Source organism: Trifolium pratense, linkage group LG1 (assembly GCF_020283565.1).
Source record: "Trifolium pratense cultivar HEN17-A07 linkage group LG1, ARS_RC_1.1, whole genome shotgun sequence".
In the NCBI taxonomy this organism is placed as follows: domain Eukaryota; kingdom Viridiplantae; phylum Streptophyta; class Magnoliopsida; order Fabales; family Fabaceae; genus Trifolium; species Trifolium pratense.
The window spans coordinates 33,876,072-33,898,578 of record NC_060059.1 but is presented as its reverse complement, the minus strand read 5'-3'; the positions used below and the strand labels follow the sequence as shown (position 1 = coordinate 33,898,578).

The following is a 22,507-nucleotide window of genomic DNA, read 5'->3' as shown; positions in this document are numbered from 1 at the left end:
CGGATGTCTCACTTATCCACTTTTAAAGATGAAATTTCTAACTAATAAACTATCTGAATAAATAAAAAAATCATTTATTTTTATGACACTCTATCTTATTTAACATACTTTAACAATTGTTTTCTACTAATTTTACTACATCAAACTTCTCAGGAAAAATTAAGATGTGGATTCATCAATATATGAAACCCTCTTCATGATTTTTTTATCCAAAAAATGATAATTTATTTTTCAGGTTTTTACTTTAAATAGAAAATACCACATTTGATTTAAAAATTGACCATTTCTCAGGTCAAAATTCTCAATTTTTTTAATCATATTATGGTTAAAATTAAAACAAATGTGATACTTAAAGACCAAAAGTTCGACTTTAAGGGGTGTATTGGATTATGATTTCTAAGGATTTAAAAGACTTTTTTCTAATAAAATAATCAGGTGGTATTCAATCAAGATCGACTTTTATAGAATCTAAATAAATCTAGTGGTGTTCAATCATGATTTTTTTTTCGAGACAATGAAATATGTTGTTATTCGATTGAGATTTGTCAAGACTTATAAAATGTCTCTTGGTATTTAAAAATTCATAGATTTTAGTGAATTCTTGTAATGGATTTTGTGAAACTTAGTTAAAAATACACTTGATAGACTTTTCCAATAATCTCATCAAAAGTCTTGAGACTTTTTTCAACTCTAAAACTTTTTACTTTCATCATCACTATATCAGGTTTCTTCTTCTTCTTTATTACTTCGCAGTTCATCATCGGTGCACCCGATTTTTTCTTCTTCTTTTCTTTGTTCACTTATTCAACAATCTCACCGAAAGCCTTGAGATTTTTTCAAACTTTCCAAGACTTTTTACTTTCGTCATCACTATACTAGTTTTTTTTTTTTCTTCTTCTCCGGCAATTTGTTTTTAACAAATTCTACATTTTTTTTTACAAACTTTTGATTCATTACAACTTTTGTACAATTTTTTTTAAAACGTAAATTTTGCTACTTCAATTTCTTTTTTATTTTTTATAGCAAACGATTTTTTTTCTTCACATTCATATGCTTCTGTTTCCCATCAATGATTTTGTGATTAGGAACATATACATAAAAAAGCTTTTCTATCGTAAGAAAAAGAAAGGGAACATAGAGTTCTTCTTTCCCAAAAAAATATAATTTTTTTATTAAAATTTATCGATTTTTTTAAAATTTTCCTAATATATAAAATATTATGAAATTTTGATTGTAAAAAGTCTTTTGAAAAAAAATAAAGTCTTGTAAAAAAGTCTTTAAAATCTAACAAAATCAATATAGTCCAACAAAATCTCATAAAATCATCAAACTTTTTTTTGCCAAAATTGTCTGATAAAATCTCAATCCAATACACCCCTAAAACTTTTTTTTTTGTTAGTATTATGCCAAGAAGTAGATTAAAAGTGTAGTTAAGTTTTTCAGTACACTTTGTAATTAAAGGCATAAAAATCTAATTTTCTGTATCTAGAATAATCTAGCAATTAAAATTAAAACATGTTTTTTTTATTTTTATCCGCAAAACATTCTTTAAAAGATACTAATATATTTTCTTTAATGAATTTTTATATCATAGCAAATTTGCATCCATCTCACAAAAATTATATGCGACCTATATGAGTTGATGGGTTATAGGGTTAGAGTATGTTTTGTTAGCCATTTTCATACATTTATTATGAGGAGGACCATATTTTTGTAGGTGGTTGTGGCAAGAAGGTGAGACACCCCTTCAAGAATTTGTAGTTGGTACTTTACTATATATATATATATATATATATATATATTATTTTTCAGTATTAAGTTTTTTATTGCATAATAATCTGTAATTTATTAGTTGGGTATCTACTATTATTTTTCAGTATTTAGCTTTTTAATTCCCATTTTAATTGTCTCTTTTTACATTTCTACTTTCTATTGATGTTTATTGCACGTATTACAATCCCCCTCTTTTTTTTCTTCCTTTCTATTAGGGTATGTTCAATATGTGTAACAAGTATTTGAACACATTCACATATTTAAAAATGTAGAAAGAAAAAATAATTAAAAAAATTGTATTTCTCAAATAGTTAAATAATATATTATGTATTTTAAGTGTCCAAATATTGTGCTCAAAAGAATGTGAGAGGGAGAGAGGGGTTGTAAAAATTGGTTCCATATTTTAAAATTTTGTTGGGCTTCTTTTTCTTATCTTTAACCCTTAGTATGAACCAATGCGCGCAAAATTAGATTTTATTTAAATTACAACTAAAAGCATACAAGAATTAATTAATTAATTAAGCTAGTTGAGCTAAGGGTTAAGGAGCAAGATTTTCAGAGTTCAAGTCTTGGCAAAGGAGAAAAAAACTAACATAACATTATAATATTAACAACTAATATTACTTATAAAAAAAATAATTTAAATAAAAACTAAATTTATTCGAAATTATTGTTTACAATTTATATACTTTAGTAGAATAGGATAAAGTGGATAGAGTGGCAGGAGAGTGTCCGTCGACACGCTAGTTTATATAATAATTATGGTGATTGCCAAAATTTTGGTGGTGCATATATGTAACAAGGAGGAAAAACTTTTTTTTTTTTTTAAATTTTTATAAAAGTAACCTTTTTAAGTCTGTTAGAATTTTAACATATTTCAAAACAATGTTTTTAACGTCCTTAACAAATTAACGCTAATTAGTGTCGATTTTGATTTCAAATTTAGCATAAGCTTTAACATATGTTTATTCTAATGCTAATTAGCATCAACAAGAACACTAGTGTTTAGCATCAGAGTTTTTACTTTAGTCAATAGTTTGGATTTTTATCGTCCAATATTTGTCTTATTAAATATAAAGAAAGTACAAATAGTGAGAGAACATAAATCTGATCCAACCATCACACAAAATTGTAACCCTAAATTTCAGTTGGAATAAACATATCTTTTGAAAACATTTCAAAATTAAAATTTGTGTGTTGAGATTTTGGTAAGGTTGAGAATCTAATTGGCCTTTAGTCGATTCATATGGTGGAACAACCATATGTTTTGGTAATGTACCAAAACTTTAATTTTGGGGAGGAGAATTTGGCAGAGGATGAATATTATGTCCCTTACCCGGTTCGGATGGTGGAACAGGTACATTTGGTAATATATCAAAATTTAAATTTTGGGGAGGAGATTTTGGTGGAGGATGAATGTCATGTCCCTTACTCGGTTCGGATGGTGGAACAGGTCCTTTTGGTAATATACCAAGATATAAATTATGGGGAGGAGAGTTTGGCGGAGGATGAATATCATGTCCCTTACTCGGTTCGGATGGTGGAACAGGTCCTTTTGGTAATATACCAAAATTTAAATTATGGGGAGGAATGTTTGGCGGAGGATGAATATCATGTCCCTTACTCGGTTCGGATGGTGGAACAGGTCCTTTTGGTAATATACCAAAATTTAAATTATGGGGAGGAATGTTTGGTGGAGGATGAATATCATGTCCCTTACTCGGTTCGGATGGTGGAACAGGTCCTTTTGGTAATATACCAAAATATAAATTATGGGGAGGAAAGTTTGGTGAAGGATAAATATTATGTCCTATACTCGGTTCTGATGGTGGAACACGCACATTTGGTAATATACCAAAATATAAATTTTTGTGAAATGGTGGAGAAAGAATTGCCGCCACAACAAGAGACAAAACCGAGAAAGAGATACTAACAAACAAATGAACTTTTAAATTTTCCATCCCTCCAAGTTGATTTAGGTGTGATAATACAACGTATAAATAGGGTTTTTAAAGTACCCTGCATTCTTAATTATAAACAAACTCAATTATTTAGATTCATTAAATAATTAATGTATTTAGACTATATTATAAACAAAATACAACAATTATTCAATGAATCTGAAAAGTGAAATTTTGCTTATAATTAACATGGAGAGTATTAAATACTGGATACGGTATTGTTGTATTAATTATTACAAGGGGTATTAATATACAAGATGTGCCAACCTATATATGTTTGGTTTAGCAACTACTCCTTCCGGTCACTATTATAAGTAAAAAAAAAAAAATCATTTTTTAGGTTTATTGAAAAAGTAATGTATCTAACCTATATTATTGACCAAATACGTTATTTTTTTCAATGAACCTAAAAAGTGATTTTTTTCTCTCTTATAATAGTGACTGGAGGGATTAAGTAATTGCAAATAATAACAATTATATTTGCAATTTGAATGAATGAATGAATGAATATTTTTAGTAAAAAACATAACAATTATTTTGTAATTAATGATTATAAATTATACTCCCTCCAGTGGCGGAGCTAGCCCGAAAAATTGGGGCGGGCCGCTACAAATATAAATCAAATATATAAAAGAAATTACTAAAAAAAAGACATATCATATTGAGAGTCGTCTAGTATGGATATCTCAAAAATAGTCAAAAGGTGGACCATTAATATGTTTATTAAATAAATTTTAAAAATATATTATGAAATATATTTTACGTCAAATGTGTAAACTTCATACTTTTTAATTAGTTTTTGTATTTATGTTTATAATATTATATGCATCTCTCTAATAAAAATTTAAATTTTTTTAACAAAAGATTGATCAAACATGAATTTTTATGCACAAACTCTATTTTAAATAAAAATTTGAGTACTTTTTTCTCCAAAAACATATACTTGAATATTTCGACAAAATAAATTACACATTTTAAGACATCTATAAATTATTAAACAATAAAACATTAGAAGGAATGCTTAAAAAATAAATTAAAAAGTATATTTGAATCATTTGAATTCTGGGACGTAAAAATAGCGGGGGTTTGAAACCCCGCAAAATGCAAACCTGTTAAAGAATATTGGATTTTATGGTTAGAAAACCCCCGCAAAACAAAATATAACAAACTACACAGACTATTTAGCGGGGGTTTATAACCGCCGCTAAATAGTATACCTATGAAAAAAAAATTAAAATTCTGGGGCGGGCCATGGCCTTGTCCAGCCCATGAAGGGCTCCGCCCCTGACTCCCTCCGTCCCAAAATATAAGCAAAAGTGAGTTAAAGAAACTTGATGTATTTGGTTAAAGATTTGGACCAAATACATTCACTTTTGTTTACCAACTTTTGCTTATATTTTGGGACGGAGGGAGTATTATAACAATTGATGTAACAACTCGGCCCCTATCTTAGACGATTATGACACTGCCACCTCACGATCTTCTCTATTCCTCTCACTAGTAGAGTTTTTGTCTTTCGTGAAAATCGAACCACATACTCTGGTGTTCAAGTACGTGTTCAATCATTTCCACTAGCAAAAACTCTAATAGTGAAGGGAGTAGAGAAGATCGTAAGGTGGCAGTGCCAGGATCACCTAAGATAGGGGTTCAGACCGTTACAATTGACTTGGTTAGTTTGATAATACTCCTAAGTTTTAATGTTCTTATAGGTCGTGGTCAACGAGAACTTATAATCGGGGACTAACAAATTAGAAAAACATCTATCGCTATCGATACCATATTAAACAAAAAGTAAATGAACTCAAAGGTCATCTCTTAGAGTGAGACATTGTGTTTTGTCTATGTAGCAATTGGACATAAACGCTCAACTGTGGTACAATTAGTTCAAATTCTTTCTAAAGCGAATGGTCAATTGGTAGAGACGGACACTCCATTTATTTATTTTTAAGGTGGAATTTCAAGTCACTAAACTACTTGACAAAAAAAACTTAAACCTTAATCAATAAAAAAATAATTATGTTATATATTGTATTATATAGATATCAAAATTAATATTTGAATTCAAAAAATATACCGTAATACTAATACCATATATGATTTGAATTCTTTATAAAAAAAAATATATGATTTGAATTCAATTTTTTTTGTCAAAGATTTGAATTTAATTTTAATTAGATATTTAATTATATATTAATGTCATAATAGAACTATTTACTTTATAATTGGTTTAAAAGTCAATAATTAATAACTAATTGATTTGTTTTCTTCGATATTACGTATTTCTTTAACATTGTTATAGTAAAATATGAGAATTTCTTGGCATTTCTTTCTGTGATTATTTGTAAATTTTGGTAATCTATCTTAATACATCTTATGCTGCTGTTTTTTTGTTAATATATCTCATTTCAACTTTTTTAAAAAATAAAAAAAGAATTTCCGCTAACTCAAAAATATTAATAGCTGTTTTTTTCAAATTGGTTTTGTAACTTTATGAAAACACACTCTCTCCGTAATATTTTATTAAAAAAATTATATTTGTTAAGTTAATTCTATATTAAACGTATCTGGTCTAGATTGGTAAGCCTAACTATATTTGTTAATTAGTAGGGAGATGTTGCCATTGTCCCCCTCCTTTTTTGTATCTTGTTTCTATATAGGACAAAACTTCGAAACAATGCTCGATCTTTGCATGTTGTTATCCTCTAATAACATGACAACTAAAATTTTAATCCACGTCAGATGAAGCTCACCTCATTTCTTCTGTTAATTGCCGTTAGACTGATAACTAGGTGCATGTTGAGTCAAACGACAATTAACAGAGGAAAATGAACTAAAGAAAGCATTAACGGAGTTCTTCTCCCTAACCACTCCTCTTATTATCCAACTCAATCAACTAAATTCCAAGAACAACAAATCAATTCATTTTTGAAGGAAATCAATTTAAATTAACGCTACATTAATGCACAATAATTCATCACATCCATATCCAACATATATTTTGTAGAACGAAATTCCAAGAGATAGGAAAAACAGTGCCTTAAATATGGTTTCAAATAGGAATAAGACATGGTGGCTGGCATGTGTTGTAGGGACGGATTAATAGGGATAAACAAGGTTTAAATTTCAAGTATCAATCTAAAAACTTGGAAAAAATTTAAAAAATCTGATATCGGGGGTCCTGTTGGCGGTTGTTGCTATCAGTTTTGATATAGGTGGAAGTTAACGGAGTTTTTTATTTTTATTTTTTGACTATTATTTTTTATTTTAATTATAGTTATTTATTTTATAAGTTAAGAGAATACCGGGTATCAAAGGAACGTTAGGAATACCAAATCAGGCAAACTCAATGATCATCATCATCTACCATAGTCTCATAATAATATATAATAAAAAGAAATGAAAAAAGTACAGAGAAATAATACTGTGGGGACATAAAACCTGACCCAGTAAAGTGTAGGTCAACCTAAACAGTTGATGCAAATATATAGGTCAGCACAAATGGAATCAACCTAATCGAGCATAATGGAAGTCTGCAAGCACCGACAAAGGTATGAAAATTGGTGAATGATCCGACCGCCAACACGGACCGAATCACGTCCTAACAGCCCTTTGCGATAAATCCCAACAAGCATTCCAGACTCTTTCGGGTCAAACAGTCCTGCGTCAACCCAAGAGTGTGACATGGATATAGTAGAGACAATATGAGACCCCTCTATCAACCGCTAACGAATCCGGTAAATCCAAAGAAACTCAGAACCAATTTAAAGCCAGATCTCGGGATGGTCAATCAACGAGCTGAGCACCACGAGCACAAAATCACAAAAAGCAACTGATGAGTCCATTAGCACGACGAACAACTACTACCGCCAACACAGAGTATCTACGCACCTAGTTCTTTCATACATTATCAGTCGCCAAAGCATGTCTTGGTGGATTTGGATCGTGGGGAGCAATGAAAAGAACAAATCAATGCACAAATTAAAGATGGGATTTAAAGGCACATATTTCCCTCAGTGCAATGAATGCAAAGACCAGAAATATTGAAATCGTCGTTCTCGCCGCTTGGTCATTGCAAACACCACTGTTCGAAGAATAGTGTTAACACTGAAGGCTTACCAGTGTCTTTTCTTCTCAGGCGGTACCATACCAAAATGAACCGCAACAGAGAGATACACCACAACAAAACCAAATTCGAAAAAACCAAATCTGAACAAACGAACGAAGCAGAGAACCACTCAATTGTAAACCATTCACCACTGCAAAACTGGTGGCGATTCTTAACAACAACGATGCTCTGTTTATCCGTTTCTGGAAACGAAAGCCCTAAACGCGAACAAGGCGGCGATGGAGCTTTCACCACCAAAACTGACGGAGAGGAGATGCACAACCACCTCGTAGACTACCCAGAAGGATTTGGGGGATGTGATGTCGCGACCACCGGCGGTCGATCGCACCACTAACCCTTGGTGCTACATCTTGCTGATTTGGAAGAGAGGGAGGAGAAAGACGGCGAAATTGACTTTCGATGAGATGAGGGTGGAGAGCGTGATGGGTTGAGAGTGGGTGTGGTGGTGCGGCGATGAGTTGGTATGAAGGAGGTGGTGGTGCATTGACAAATTTAGTGAGCGGCGCTTAGGTCAAAGAAGCTTTCATAAAACAGAGTTCTCAAACCAAATTCGGAAAAAAAAACCAAACCTGAACAAACGATTAAGCTAACATTTTGCTAATTTCTAGGTTTGACACATGTTTTATAATCCACTTATCCTATTATTAGTGGAGAACGGTAGGAATAGTACATAGATACTCTTGCTAAGTTTTGTCCTTTAAAATATTGTTTGTAGAGCACCAGTTCACATCAAAACTTTATGATTAAATAAATTGTTTATAGAGCACTGGTACCAATGCTTCTACCATCCACGTTTAAGATCATGCCAGCTCTATTGAGGGCATTCCATCGAACTAGCTTGTTTGACGAGGTCAAATTTTGTTTGAAGAAACACTTCGTTAGCACTTGGGCGAGTCCTCAACACACCTCTTGATAGAGAATCGTGAAACCATTTCATTAGTCATGCATATCAGATTTCTAGCGCGCGATATCCACCATATCGTGACTAGGAGCATAAAATTGGAGGCACTATAACTCCCTTTACACAACCACTCATATAGATTATCTTCATGGAAGAATGTTTATTCTGTGAACCCGGTGGTTTTCCAGAGGTGCTTAACAAACTCGCAGTCCCTTATGCAATGCAATGTAATTTATTCCTCTGTATTTCACCTCGGGCAAGCATGAACTTGAAGCAACCCATGATGTGAGAGCATCGCCCTAGTTGGGAGGGCATTGTGGAGGGCAGTCCATAGGAAGATTTTAATCTTCACCGGCGCCTCAATGTGTCATAGCCAAGACCAACAGATGTTGTCTGAGATACTGTTGGTAGATTCAATACGGTTAAGCCAGTAGTAACCATCCCGATCAGTATAATGGTCATTTTGGTTGCCTTTCCAAGTGTATCGATTAGTTACGAGGGGATTTAAGCACACAAGTAGCAATTTCAGACGGTCTTCGACTTCATAAGGGATGATTGTGTATATATAGCGAGTTAAAGTCGCACTTGCCATCTATGTAGACGTCCTTCACTCTCATCTGGACATCATGGATATCAACATACAACACCTGATTAGCTAGCATGCCGCTCCCAGACCAATTTATATACCAAAAAGAGGTATTTCCATCACCGAGACGAAATTGAAAACCATCTTTAAGGACCAATAAGACTTTCATAATAGCATTTCAAGTGACCTAACTTTATTTCTTGGTAATAGTGATGAATATGTCATCTTTGACATATTTGTGTTTTATTATTTGAACCCATAAAGCATTTGTATTCTGGTGAATATTCTAGACCAGCTTGCCCAGGAGAGAAGTTTTTTTTTTTTGAACGGCAAAATATATTATTAATAATAAACAGGTCCTCGCACAAGAAGAACAAAGACCTGTATAAGAGGGGCTACAAAACAAAGGCGCCGTATATAAGCAGAACACCAATGAAAATACTAAAACAGACACCACCTAATAGAGGTCTAAATCTAATCTCATTCTTAGAAAGACACTCCTCAGCTTCATGACCACCAAAGAAGACAACAACCTGAATCAAAGAGATGCCACTAGACAACTAACTCCCGATCTCGAAGCAAAAGTGATCGGTCCATCAGAATCCAAAAAAACAATTCTTGAGTAAAAAATTGATGTGACACCGGTAGAAAGAAAACCTAGGCAGATGAGTCTCATCATGCAGACCGCTTCCAAACGATCAACATTGACGCGATAGAAGCCAACCAGATACATAGAGACCTGCAAATCTCAACAGATTTAGAAACCATCAGCGACTCAAAAAGAGTCCTGCAAATCTCAACAGATTTGAAAACGGCTAGAGAATCCAGTATCAAAGAAATCCAATCACACACGACATCAATCACACCCCGGCGATGCCAGATCCAACACCACCACAACATCATCACACCGCCACAGCAGCACCTCGTCAACCTTACAAGACCAAAACCCAAATCCGGCCAAACCAAAACACCGAGAACCGGCAGCACCGCCATCACCCTCGCCTCCTTCAAAACATCAAACACCAGGAAGAAGATAGATCCGTTCCCGCAAAACCGAAAAGGAGGAAAAAACGACCGGAGTAGGTAAGGTGACGGGTTGGACAGGTGGTGCAGAGTCGGATCTCGTCGCACCACCACCCCTAGAGTTACATCGGAATCTGGAGATTTGAATTGAAGTAGGGGGGGGGGGGGGGGGGTGCAAAACTTAGTGAGAGTTCAGAGAAAAGTTTTCCTTTTAAAGAGAGAAAATGTTTGAATACTAAACTAACTACCTCAAAACATATGACCCCAGGAGAGAAGTGATCTTCTCCCACCCTACAAGATTGAAAGCTTATAACCAATAGCCGACAAAATTCATTCAAAACTATCTGCATGGAAAGCTTCATTACTTACCATGGCTAGAAGGGTTCAATTGGTTAGATTTGTTATTCAAAGTATGCTTATATATGGCACTTCTCTTTATTTCTTCCGTACATCTTTAATCAATGAAATTGAGAAAATGTGAGAAACTTGTGCTCAAAATTAATACCTCTATTGGATTGTGCATTTGTGCTTGATCAATGATAATTTATTGATCTGTTTCCTCAAAAGGTTATTCTTTCGGTTTCACTTTTGGTTGAATACTCACAATTAATAGGATGTCCTTATTGTTGTGAGAAACCTATTCACCAATAAAGATGGTACGCTATAAATTTTTTTGCATCTCCCTTTGAAACTCAAATTTCACTTAATACAGTCCCTATTCACTTTTGGTTCCACATTAAATATAAAATATAAGTTTAAATTATATAGAATATAAGTCTAAATTTACGTTCCAACACCTCAAATTTCTCTGCTCCTTCCATATGAGCTATAATTACATGAACTTTTTTTTTTTATAGAAGAAATGCCAAAACAATTAAAAATTCACACACATAAAGTGGAGTGAACGTTATGACATTTGACACTGACAATTTCGACATTTCTACCAGTTGAGTTAAAATTTGTGGATTCTCTTTCTCTTTTTTCTATACATGACTGTGAGGTAATAATATAAGTGTTAAATATAGTTTTGGTTATTATAAAATGTGATTAGTCTTTATTTAATTTTTATTAAATTTTTTATCCTACTAATAAAACAACTTATATTTTGAATAGTTTTTTTTTCAGTTATGTTTAGAACATCATAAAAAATTTCTCCAGAACAAACAAGCTCAAAATTTGATTTCTAGATTATGATTTTTCGTTATTTTTATCTTGAACTATTGTACATTTAAAAAATTCATGTTTAATTACTATCATGTTTTAAATCTAAATTTTAATAAATAAATTTTATTTGATATTTTAAACATGCCCATAAAAATTCTTTAAAAAATTTAAGAGTTTATTAATAATTAAACAAATTTAATTTTAGTAGCGACTAAATCTATGTGCAAGATATTTTTTATAGAAAATAAAAATAAAATAAAAGTGAAAGTAGTGACTAAATATATTTTATAGGGACAAAAAATATATTTAACCTTATAAAAATAGAGATGATTGTACCAAAATTAATAAAAATAAAAATAGAGATGAAACATAAATTAAATTAACAATATGATTCTCATAAAAAAGAATTAATAATATGATTAAAAAAAATGTCTCGTGAACTTAGCTCAGTTGGCAAGACATTGCACTATATATGTAGGGGTCAAGGTTCGAACTCCAGTCATCACATTTATCCACCTTATGAGTGGAATTTCTAACCACTAGGTGTGTTATTTGACCAAAAAATAAAAATAAATAGATGTGTTGACACAAAAAAAAAAAGAGAGATGTAATAACCATAAAAGAAAAGTTATGTTAAAATATTAATTAATTTTTTTTGACTAAATGTCAAATATTAATTAATGTAATTTACTACTGTATAAAACACTTGTTACATTTAAAAGTTATTATGTGAGTCAAAATGTGAAAATAATAAAACATCTTGTTGTTACATTTAACAGTGATGATGTATGTATGGTATGGACCATGGAGTATGGACGTGGTGCACGGAAAATGCACTCGTGGGACCAACCCATATAAATACTCTCTCCCTCGTTTTTTCTCCATTTTCATAACTCCCATAACCGTTTCATCACCTTTTTCCTAACTCTCTATTCACTCATCTTAACTAAACTTTTCAACAAACGAAATTCAATTTTCACTTAATAATGATAATAATCAGATCAAGAAATTTGAAACGGAAGCTTCCACAGGAAGCACCATTGCACACCGTTAGCAAGAAACTCCGGTCAAAAATTCCTCGCCGGAGAAGACGTCAGATCTCACCGGTGCTTGTTGTTTCACCGAGATTCAAAGTTTATGGAGAGAATCGGAATTTATCTGTTATTTCAGTTGATTCGAGTTCGAGCTCTGGTTCCGATTTTGCCGGCGGCGAAGTTTCAGTTTCGTGTGATTCGAGTAGGATTTCTACTGCTTTGTCCGGTAAAGGAAGAACAAGATCGATAAATGAGATTTCAAGCGGAATTGGAAGTGTTCGGAAGGGAGAATGTGTGAGTTTGTTGAGGAATCGGAGATTTGAGAAGCGGAATGAAAACGAAATGGAAGTTTCGGAGAATTCGTGTGTGGATTCTAATTCTGGAGTTCGTGATCGGAGTAGAAGCTTGATTTTGAAGTTTAAGAGTGGAAAAGAGAACGATGAAGTTTCGGAAGTTACTTTTGCGGAGAATTCAAAATCGAGTAACGGTAATTTGAATATCTCGTCGGAGATAACACGAAACGATGTCGTTTCGGTTAGTTCTGGTGCTCGAGAAACTTCGTCTATGGAGGAGAAGAGTAAAATCATGGAAAACAGAGCATCGGAATCTGAATTCTCGCAAATTTCGAGAAACCGTAACGCTGATGAGAATTGTACTGATTTGATAGCGCAATCAATTATGAAGAATTGTTCGGATAATTCAGGTTACGATTCCGATCTAGCTTGCTCTGAGGAATTCAACGAAGATGATGATTCAGAGTATTATTCAAGTCAGGCAACTACATTCTCTGATCTTCACTCCGAGATTTTTGGCGATTGTTCCGATTACAGTCCGTCTCAGTTCCTTGATTCCAGTAGCCAGTTTTCGCAGGGATCCGTTGGTGAAACTCCTTCACATACTTATTCATTGTTCCTTCAATACCGCGATGAATTCATGATGTTAAGTTCTCCGGTTAATAAGTCTTCAAGTGTTGAAGAAGATATTTCTCTTCAACTCAATGTACATTTGCTTTCATCAATTTCATAGTTCAATTTTACATATTCTATTTTATTTTTTATTTCTTTTTCTGGATTTCTTATTTTAGTGTGTTTGATTTTAGTTTTCAAAGTTTGAAGACTTGGATGATGAAGACAGTTACCAGATGCTTAGAAAGAGAGAACGGAGACAAGTTTTCATGTGGAATTATGCTGAAAGATATTTCTCTACAACGAAATTCACCGACCTTGTGTTTCAGCAACGCTCAAAAATGGTTCACTGGATCATTGAGGTAGCTTGCTCTATAACTAAACTTAATTAAGCTAAAGCTAGTATTATTGTTAATCGCTTTGATATAATTTTGTTAATTAAGAAATTGAAACACTGAGTTAGTTGTACTTGGAGAGTTGAAATTGAAACAGAGTCAGGCTTTGCGTTTGAATGTTAGCTTGTTTTTTTATATTTGTGAAAGAAATGTTAGCTTGTTGTTACTTTTATTAATTTGTTACTAGTTTGTTATCAGTATTAAGTTGTGTTGTGATAACCAATAGAATCAGTTAGAGAGTGCGCGTTCTGCACAATAGTGAGATTGTTAGTAGTAGATTCCAGTTGTCTTGTGAGACACGCCACATTATTTTAGAGGGTTAGAAAATAAAAGAAAATGAGAGTGAAAATGTCATCAGATGAAAAATATATATAAATTGTGAAATAAAATTAAGTGTGGGGTAAATCCTCATCATATAGTACATGACTACATGGAAGTATGGAATGCACTTTTCTTTCATTCGTGCATGTAGTTTGTTCGGGTTGAAAGAGAAATTTTAATTCTTACAGTATTTGCAAGTTGTAAATGTAGAGAGGTTTTAATTCTTACTATTTTATCTTTTTTTTTTTAACCCTTGTAGCCGTAGGCAAGCAATTGTCATTTTAATTAAATGATGACATTACCATTAATAATTGTTTCCTTTTGACAGCTTAATTCATTTTTTCCTTTTTGTTTCAGAATACAACATGAGCAAATAGCTTTGATTTTCCGCTATCTATAATGCTTATCAATGTTGCTAACACAAACTCACACTACTGAATTTTTGGAGTTTCAATTTCTAGTTGACTTGTTTAAAATTACTTAGTTTTGAAATTTTGCTTTGAATGTGCAGCAATCTTATCGGAAACATCTTCGACAAGAGACAATGTTTCTTGGAATCAACCTACTTGACCGTTTCCTGAGCAAGGGATACTTCAAAGCTGAGAGAAACCTTCAAATTGTTGGAATAGCCTGTCTTACATTGGCAACTAGAATTGAAGAAAACCAGCAATATAACAGGTTCTTAACTTAATCTTATTGAAACATTTCTTCCGGTTGTCTTAGTTTTAGCTGGAAAAAAATTGTGTTCACCTGTTTGTTAACTGGTTAATTCTCTTCTCAGTGTAAGAATTGAGGACTTCCAGTCCGTTCCATTTTTTCAAATGAATAACTGAGTCTTTTGTTGGCACTATAGAGTGGGGCAAAAGAATTTCTACATAGAAAAAAGTGCGTACAGTAGATGCGAAGTGGTGGCTATGGAATGGATGGTGCAGGAGGTGCTCGAGTTCGAGTGTTTTCATCCAACCATCTACAATTTCTTGAGGTATAATCTTTTGTGTACATTCTTATAGCACAAATATGATCTAAAATTTTGCATAAATGTTAGGCACCAAATATTTATTTCTTCAATCAAGTTTTCAGTTTCTTTCATAGAAACAATTCAAAACAATCTGTTTAAGCAAAGCCTTATGGTGTTATGTTATTTACCTAATAAAGCATTTGTTTGCCTTCAAAACTGTACATAAATTTAAAATAAGAGACAATTTTGTAATTCTAAAACATATAACGCTATCTTAAAAAGTGTAATTGATCTTATGAAGGAAACAAAGTTCTACTCGCCCATTTACCCCTTGTAAAATTTTACAGCTTCTACCTAAAAGCTGCTAATGCTGATGCTGTTGTGGAGAAAAGGGTCACATGCCTAGCATTGCTGGCTCTGGCAGGTCCTGCTCAGCTGTGTTACTGGCCCTCAACTATTGCCGCTGCAGTTGTAATCCTGGCTTGTCTAGAATTCAATCAGAAAGCATCCCACAAAGTCATAGGGGTAATTACTGTTGCCTTATAGAACTATTCCTTTACTTGAATCATTAATGTATCCAGCAAATCATGTTGGTTATAAATTATTTAGGCAAGGCCAGATGGGGGGTTTAAGTTTAATTTGGTCCTTTCTAGATATTTTAATTCACTAATGTGGTTTTGGTTCAAAAAGAATTCACTGATGCATTTGCACTAAAATTTGCTAAACACTTATGTAGTTTCAGTCAATCAAAATAGATATTTTAATTCACTAATTATAGTTTCAGTCAATCAATATGGAGTACAGGATCATGTTTATGTGGTCCTGGTTTGCACTAAAAATTGCTAAACACTTCATGATCTGTATTCTGTACAGTTGCGTGTGCTTTCTTAGAATGTTATTAGATGTTTCATCTTTCCTTTTAACTGGATTTTTCTGTCCATTGAGAATTTCAATTATGAACAAGTTTGTACTTAGAATTTCAAGTACATAATTAATTGTGTGATTTTGCAGATCCACATTAGATCAAAGGATGAGAATCTGCACGATTGCATGGAGGTATGATAATATACTCTGTTAGTGTACTGAAAACTCAGCTCACCTTTTCTTGTAATCATATAATTTCATTAGTTATTCTATCAAATGATCCACAAAGGAATTTGAGTAAAATAAATCATATATTATTATTTGATTTCTCTAACTATTGGTAGTATAGTATTGATGTATTTGATATGAAACTTAAATATTATCTTTACTTACTTCAACAGAGTCTGGAATGGTTGTTACGTTACCTATGATAACAAACTAGCAGGACAGAGCACATCAGTTATCAAATCGTGATGAAAGTTTCCTACCCATCCGAAGGAAAATGGTTTTATTAATTTGATTCATCAAGCATTATTAATACTGAATAAATTTCATTCATTTGCTTCCCTACATATTAATTGTTCTAATATAGAACACAATATCCACATTTATACCTATATTCCCAACAATTTCCCAACAATGGGACGAAAACTCAGATGCTAATTGTAAATGACCTACAAAGATATTACAGGGTTATACGCAAGTTTATCTTGCATATTGTTTATACATAATTCCTATTGTCTTTCGTCACCTTATTGCAATCTTTTCGAAGCATTTGATTTGCCCGAAAGTTAAGAAATGGATTAATAAGATGAAAATAGTTCTTCCTTCAAAACAAAAAAAAAAAGGGATGAAAATAATTCTATTTTTATTCAAGATAGTTTTAGAAGTTCCCCAATTTTTTTAGAAAGTAGATAAAAAGTTTAAATATTTGTTTCCAATTAATGATGTTTTCTCTCCAGACCCCCCATGATTCTTTTATACCCCCAATATTCAATTCGGTTCGCAAAAACCAAACTTTTTTTAGTGCAAATTCAGAGTAAATTTCGGTTTTTAAAAACCGAAATTTGTTTTCAAGGAAAAAAAAATTCGGTTTCTACAAACCGAAGTTTTTTCAAGGGTAAAATTAGAAATTCAGGGGGTATAAAAGAAACGCGGGGTCGGGAGAGAAAATATCATTAAGAAATGTCCTATATACAGCATAACTCAAAGTTATTGGAGAACATTCACAAGCCCAATATGGGATCATTCTAAGTGAAATTCCTTAGAACACCTGTAAGATTTTTTTTATTTTTTTGGTTTATAACCCTCTGGTTTCTAGGGGAAAGGGGCCCTAGTAGTCTAGGGTTCGGCCGCGAGGTAAGTAAAGTCTGACCAAGAAATTGTTCCACCCAGGGATCGAACCCGGGTTCTCCTGAACACCTATAAGATTTTACTAAGGGGTGGGTAGTTCAACTGATTGGAACTCAATCAACTGAGATGTGAGCAGGTAGCTGAGAACCTAAGAACTCACAATCGAAACAAGACAGAACATTAATGGAGAACAAATATAGATGCCAAATTGCCAAGAGCAGAGCTATATGTAACTTATTTTTCTTTCACCGCAAATGAAAATTAAAGAATAGACTTATTTCACTTGTTATTCTCTTGACGAAACAACTTCCTGTAAATTTGATAAATATTATCGGTATTGTATTAAAACCCATTCAAAGGTAATCCCTCCGGTCTCATATAAGCAAAAGTTCATTTTTTAAGTTTATTAGGTTCATTCAATAACTAATGTATTTGGTCTAAAAAGTGAAATTTTGCTTATGAGACTGGATGAAAGGACATAAGGGCTAAGGCCTAAGGGGAGAACTAAGTAAAGATAAAACCCAAAAAGTATATGACTATAGAGTAACAAAGAATGATGATCATGTTTATGAATCATATCTGTAGAACCAACCTTTACATCAGTATAACAATCAACAAGATTTTTCATTGTACAACAAATGTGCAGCAACTAAAGACTGAAAATAACTATTCCAACACGGTCAACCCAGCTGTGCTTTTAAGGATGTTAAGGAATTGTGAGTCAGAATCAAGTTAAAAAATTACCAGATTTACTGTCATTGTCAGAATTAACTGGAACTACTGCAGGCCCGCCGTTTAAAGAGTCTTCGAAGTGCATCTGAGAATATCCATCGACCATCCCTATTCTTTCACTATAAATAATCTCCTTTTTGTCCACCTCAGCTTGTTCAAGCTTCTCCTTGGTCATCAAGCTGACATCCTCAGCTGCCTTAGCAATAGCGCTATATGCACTTGAAAACCATGAAGCTCCGGTTAAGACGTAAGAATTACTCATGATAATGGATCCAGCACTACTTGCTTTTTGCTCGGCAACAGCAATAGCAGATTTTGTCATTCCAGAAAGTTGATACCTTTCATCCATCTCTTTCACCTTTTCGTTGACAATGGTTGTTCCAATACTTAGTTTATCACTTAAACCTATTTTATTATCAATAGATGCAACTGCGGAAGAAGCATTTGAAGTCAATTGAAGACGTTCATCGAAGGATTTTGTCTTGTTGATCGCATCCTTTCCTAAAATGAAACCCTTGGCAAGCATAGTACTAATTACATCTTCAGCCTTCTTAACTGCAGCAGCACTTTTGTTTGTCTATAGAGAAGAGCATTGTACATTAGAAACTCTACATATAATTATAAATTAATAGTAAAGAAATTACTATTTTCATCCAAGCTAGGAAAATTTTGTATAATATAAACATGCAGACATTTTGCATAATATAAACTGTGACTGGATGGTTCTAACAGAAAATCTAAAAGTCTCCTTCAGATCCATCCGGTCACAGTTTACAATATATTTTACTTTAGCACAATAAACAACACCCACAGTGTAGCCATCTAGTGAAAAATCGAATTTTGCTGAAAATATTTAACATAGCATACTAGTGGTAATTTGGTTAGTATATATAATATATGAGATTTTGTGACTGCCATATTCAGGCTATAATTGTTTGCAGTACTGCATATAAGTTCCTAGCATCAACACGAACAAATTGAATTTAAAAGTTTTAGTTATCATACACAGACACAGATATTAACCACAGAATACATTTATTTTATTTTTTTTCAAAAAAAAAAAAAAAACCACAGAATACATTTGACTGCAATAGTTAAGCCATATGGTTCAAAAACTGATATTCCGGGAAAATAGTGCAAACATGTTCAGCAGAAGAGTTCATCTCTAGCTCGCTTAACTACATATAAACACATCAATTGCATGCAATAAATAATATAAGGATAAACTAACAATTTGGTACTTACTGGACTCGAGGGAAGCGCATCAGGGGGAAGCTGGTACTTCTCCACAGGTGAGATTGTGACATATAGGTCAGCTATCTTAGAACCCTATATTAAAAATTGAAGAATAAGCACATTACTTAAAAATTGAAAATCAACTAAAAGTATATGTTTCTGTTTATCTTATAGCACAAATGATTTGCATATGTACATACCGTCAAGAGAACTGCCATTTCTGCTCCCTGTGAATCTTTGAAGGTAACATAAGCAATCTGAGTGCGATCAGATTCCCTGCAGAATTACAACCAAAGATTAGGGGAGACATTTAGGAGAGGAGTTAAAAAAAATTATCAAAATAGATGAATAAAGAGAAGAACACTGGAAGTGCTCTGACCTTTGCATCTCAATAAATTGAATATCGCCTGAGAATGAAAAGAATTCTTCAATATCCTTTTTCGAAGTAATCTGTGATATGTTACTCACCTTAACCGTTCTTATCTGTAAAAAAACAAAATGGAATGAACTTAAATTCATAAAAAATATCTGAAATATGATAAACTATTAAAAAGAATTTGCACAACTAAAACACCAGCACAGAACAGAAGGGCACATATAAGAATTGATTAAAAACATTAACCTAAAGTAACCAAGATTATTGAAAAATCAGCCAATTTAATTTTCCAAATCATAACAAATCCGAAATAGTCTTTTCCAGTCATCTTGGCTTCCGTTAGCCTTTTACTATTAGTGGTAAAGGTTTTACTGTTTACGGAAAATATTTATGGCTGCCCGCCTTGAAACATAACATTAATTCCTGATCATGTATTTAACAATTTCAGTTCAAACCAATTCTACTATCTGAAAAAGAAAAATCCCTCACATCTGAAACATGAACAGTCCAATTTGGTGTAGCTGTGGAGCAGGGAATCGCTTCAGCTCTTTGATCATTATGGTCCACTGATATCTGCACACAAAATGTTAAATTAAGGTATTGCTTGGATGATATTTTGTAGAGGAGGGAAACAAGCAACGCCAGTGACATGTGCAAGACGAGAAAATGTAAAACGAGTTCATGAAAAAGCAATAGTATGAAGATCCAATAAAAAATAGCTCATAACACAGAATCAAAAGCTCAGAAGAAAAACCAAACGAAGCAAGAGTCAATAAGCCAAGAGATTCAAAGACTATTGATGTGATAGAATTCCAGTTGGAAAGAACCAATTCAAAAGGCATGAGAATTTTCATCATAAATTCAACTGGATTATACTATATGAAGTACAAAATGCACTTAAGCTAAAATGCGGAATTATAGACAGATTGAAACTCATCTATCAATGTTTTAAACAACTTTGTAGTTTGAGTATACTGCAGATGATTGTTGAAGTTTAAGAAGACAACAACATTGTTGGGATGAGTCTACTTTGTCATGCTTTTTCATGCCTTTTGGCTTAAAAAATCAAAACAAATTGAAAAACAACTGTAAATATAACATGTATTTTATAACAATCTCAAACCTCAACTTTCCAATCAAATTTAAAAAATTCACACTTTATCCTAAAAAATGCACTTTAGGAGCTAATTCCTATCGAGCCAATGTAACCTAAGAAGCACAGACACGGACACCGGATACAACACTGACACATCAACACCGATAATAATCCGAGAAAATGTCTTAATTCAGTGTAATTATAAATGTCAGTTTCCTGTCCGTGTCTGACACTGGACACGCCTAACCTGAAGAGTGTCCGTGCTTCAGGGAATGTAACTTAACACAATGATTTAATACCAACACATCCCCAAACAATGGGAAATAATTCAACTAGTTAAAAATAAAAATGCAAATCATGTATTGTCAATAGATGAATCAATCATATCACATAATAGCTTGAGATATAGAACCAACAACACTAAAAAGTCAGATTTCAACTTCAATTACATTCAAAAGCTCATTAGCAAACATTGTATATAAAAAATTCCAAAGCAATAATACCAATTGCTTCAAAAGAAGAATATTTATATTTACAACTACATCATATAATGAATAAAATCAATCAAGGTAGAGTTCAATCACAGTTATCAATTTCCCAATCAACAAAATTTTCACAAAGATTTTCATTTCTCAAAAAAAAAAAGTCCCTGATTATAGTGGAATCTGGGAGCATCAAAGCAGAACCAGAACACAATGCGGCATAAACAAGAAAGAAGAGTAAAAACCCATGATGTAAAATCTGAAACGAAGATGAAACTTTGATGGAACGAAATGAACAAAAAATGGGAAAGTCAGAGGAAAATGAAACTCACCGACATTTTTCTGATGATACGATTCGATGATACAATGATTTTTGTCACAACTACGTTGGTTCGCAACAAAGGTGTTTTTGGAAGAAATAGGAATAGAAAAGGGTGGTTTGGTAATTTTGAAGGGAACAGAACAGAGTTGTGCTGTATATATCTGTCAATTTTTATTTGCTGTGATTTGGTGTGACGTGATTGAGTAGTATTTGTTGGTGTTGGGTAAATTTTTCCAACAAAGACTTAACAAAGAAGGAAAAAACAAAATTTTAAAAATAGAAATAAAAATGAACCATATACTTATTTATAGAGATTTTCTTCTCCCCTTCGTGGAAGTCTTTGCCTAAGAAATTTCAAACATTCTCTCTAGTTGTCGCTACTTAAGTAGCGAACTCATGAAATGCACAATCCAAAAAAAAGAAAAAAAAAAGTTTGCATCATAGAATGCGAATCTTATAAAATAAGAGGCGAACGAAGAGATACAAAAATATCATATTTTATAAGGTTCTCATTCTAAAATACGAACTGAGTTCGCATTCCAAGATGCTAACTATCTTTTTTCTCAATTTTTACTATTTACATATTTACATCCTACATTGCGATGAGATAAAATTGGAAGGTCACGGGGCACATGTAAGACTTAGGGAGCGCAAAAAGAAGGAATCTAATTTATATTTATATATTTTATACTGTATTAGAGTGTTACTAACTTACCATACTCATATATCTTAATTTTTTTATGGATTTTGTTTTGTCAAGTATTTTGGTGACTAAAATTTCACTTTTTAAAGATAAATACATGTAGTGTTTAATTTTTTATTTTAGTCAAAATAAATGATGATCCATTTTCTCAAAATAAAGTGAAATCAGGTCTCATTAACAATTTTTTTTTTTGATT

At 32.7% G+C, this 22,507-nt stretch overlaps 3 protein-coding genes across 3 annotated transcripts; 1 reads left to right on the top strand and 2 right to left on the bottom strand.

Moving 5' to 3' along the window:
* Positions 1–3,059: 3,059 nt before the first annotated feature.
* Positions 3,060–3,734, bottom strand: LOC123892920 (formin-like protein 3). Its single transcript, XM_045942806.1, has one exon. It carries the CDS (start codon positions 3,732–3,734, stop codon positions 3,060–3,062), a length of 675 nt encoding a protein of 224 aa, XP_045798762.1.
* An 8,706-nt stretch (positions 3,735–12,440) lies between these two features.
* On the top strand, positions 12,441–16,706 carry LOC123896964 (cyclin-SDS). Its single transcript, XM_045947423.1, has 7 exons — positions 12,441–13,567; positions 13,668–13,835; positions 14,701–14,867; positions 15,043–15,171; positions 15,495–15,672; positions 16,159–16,203; positions 16,413–16,706. Exons 1-7 carry the CDS (start codon positions 12,521–12,523, stop codon positions 16,440–16,442), a joined length of 1,764 nt encoding a protein of 587 aa, XP_045803379.1. The 5' UTR covers positions 12,441–12,520; the 3' UTR covers positions 16,443–16,706.
* Positions 16,707–17,908: 1,202 nt separating this feature from the next.
* Positions 17,909–21,733, bottom strand: LOC123902636 (binding partner of ACD11 1-like). The gene is made up of 6 exons (XM_045952406.1): positions 21,619–21,733; positions 20,198–20,281; positions 19,712–19,815; positions 19,533–19,608; positions 19,342–19,425; positions 17,909–18,673 (listed from the first exon to the last, which is right to left on the bottom strand). Exons 1-6 carry the CDS (start codon positions 21,622–21,624, stop codon positions 18,092–18,094), a joined length of 936 nt encoding a protein of 311 aa, XP_045808362.1. The 5' UTR covers positions 21,625–21,733; the 3' UTR covers positions 17,909–18,091.
* Between the last annotated feature and the right edge of the window lie 774 nt (positions 21,734–22,507).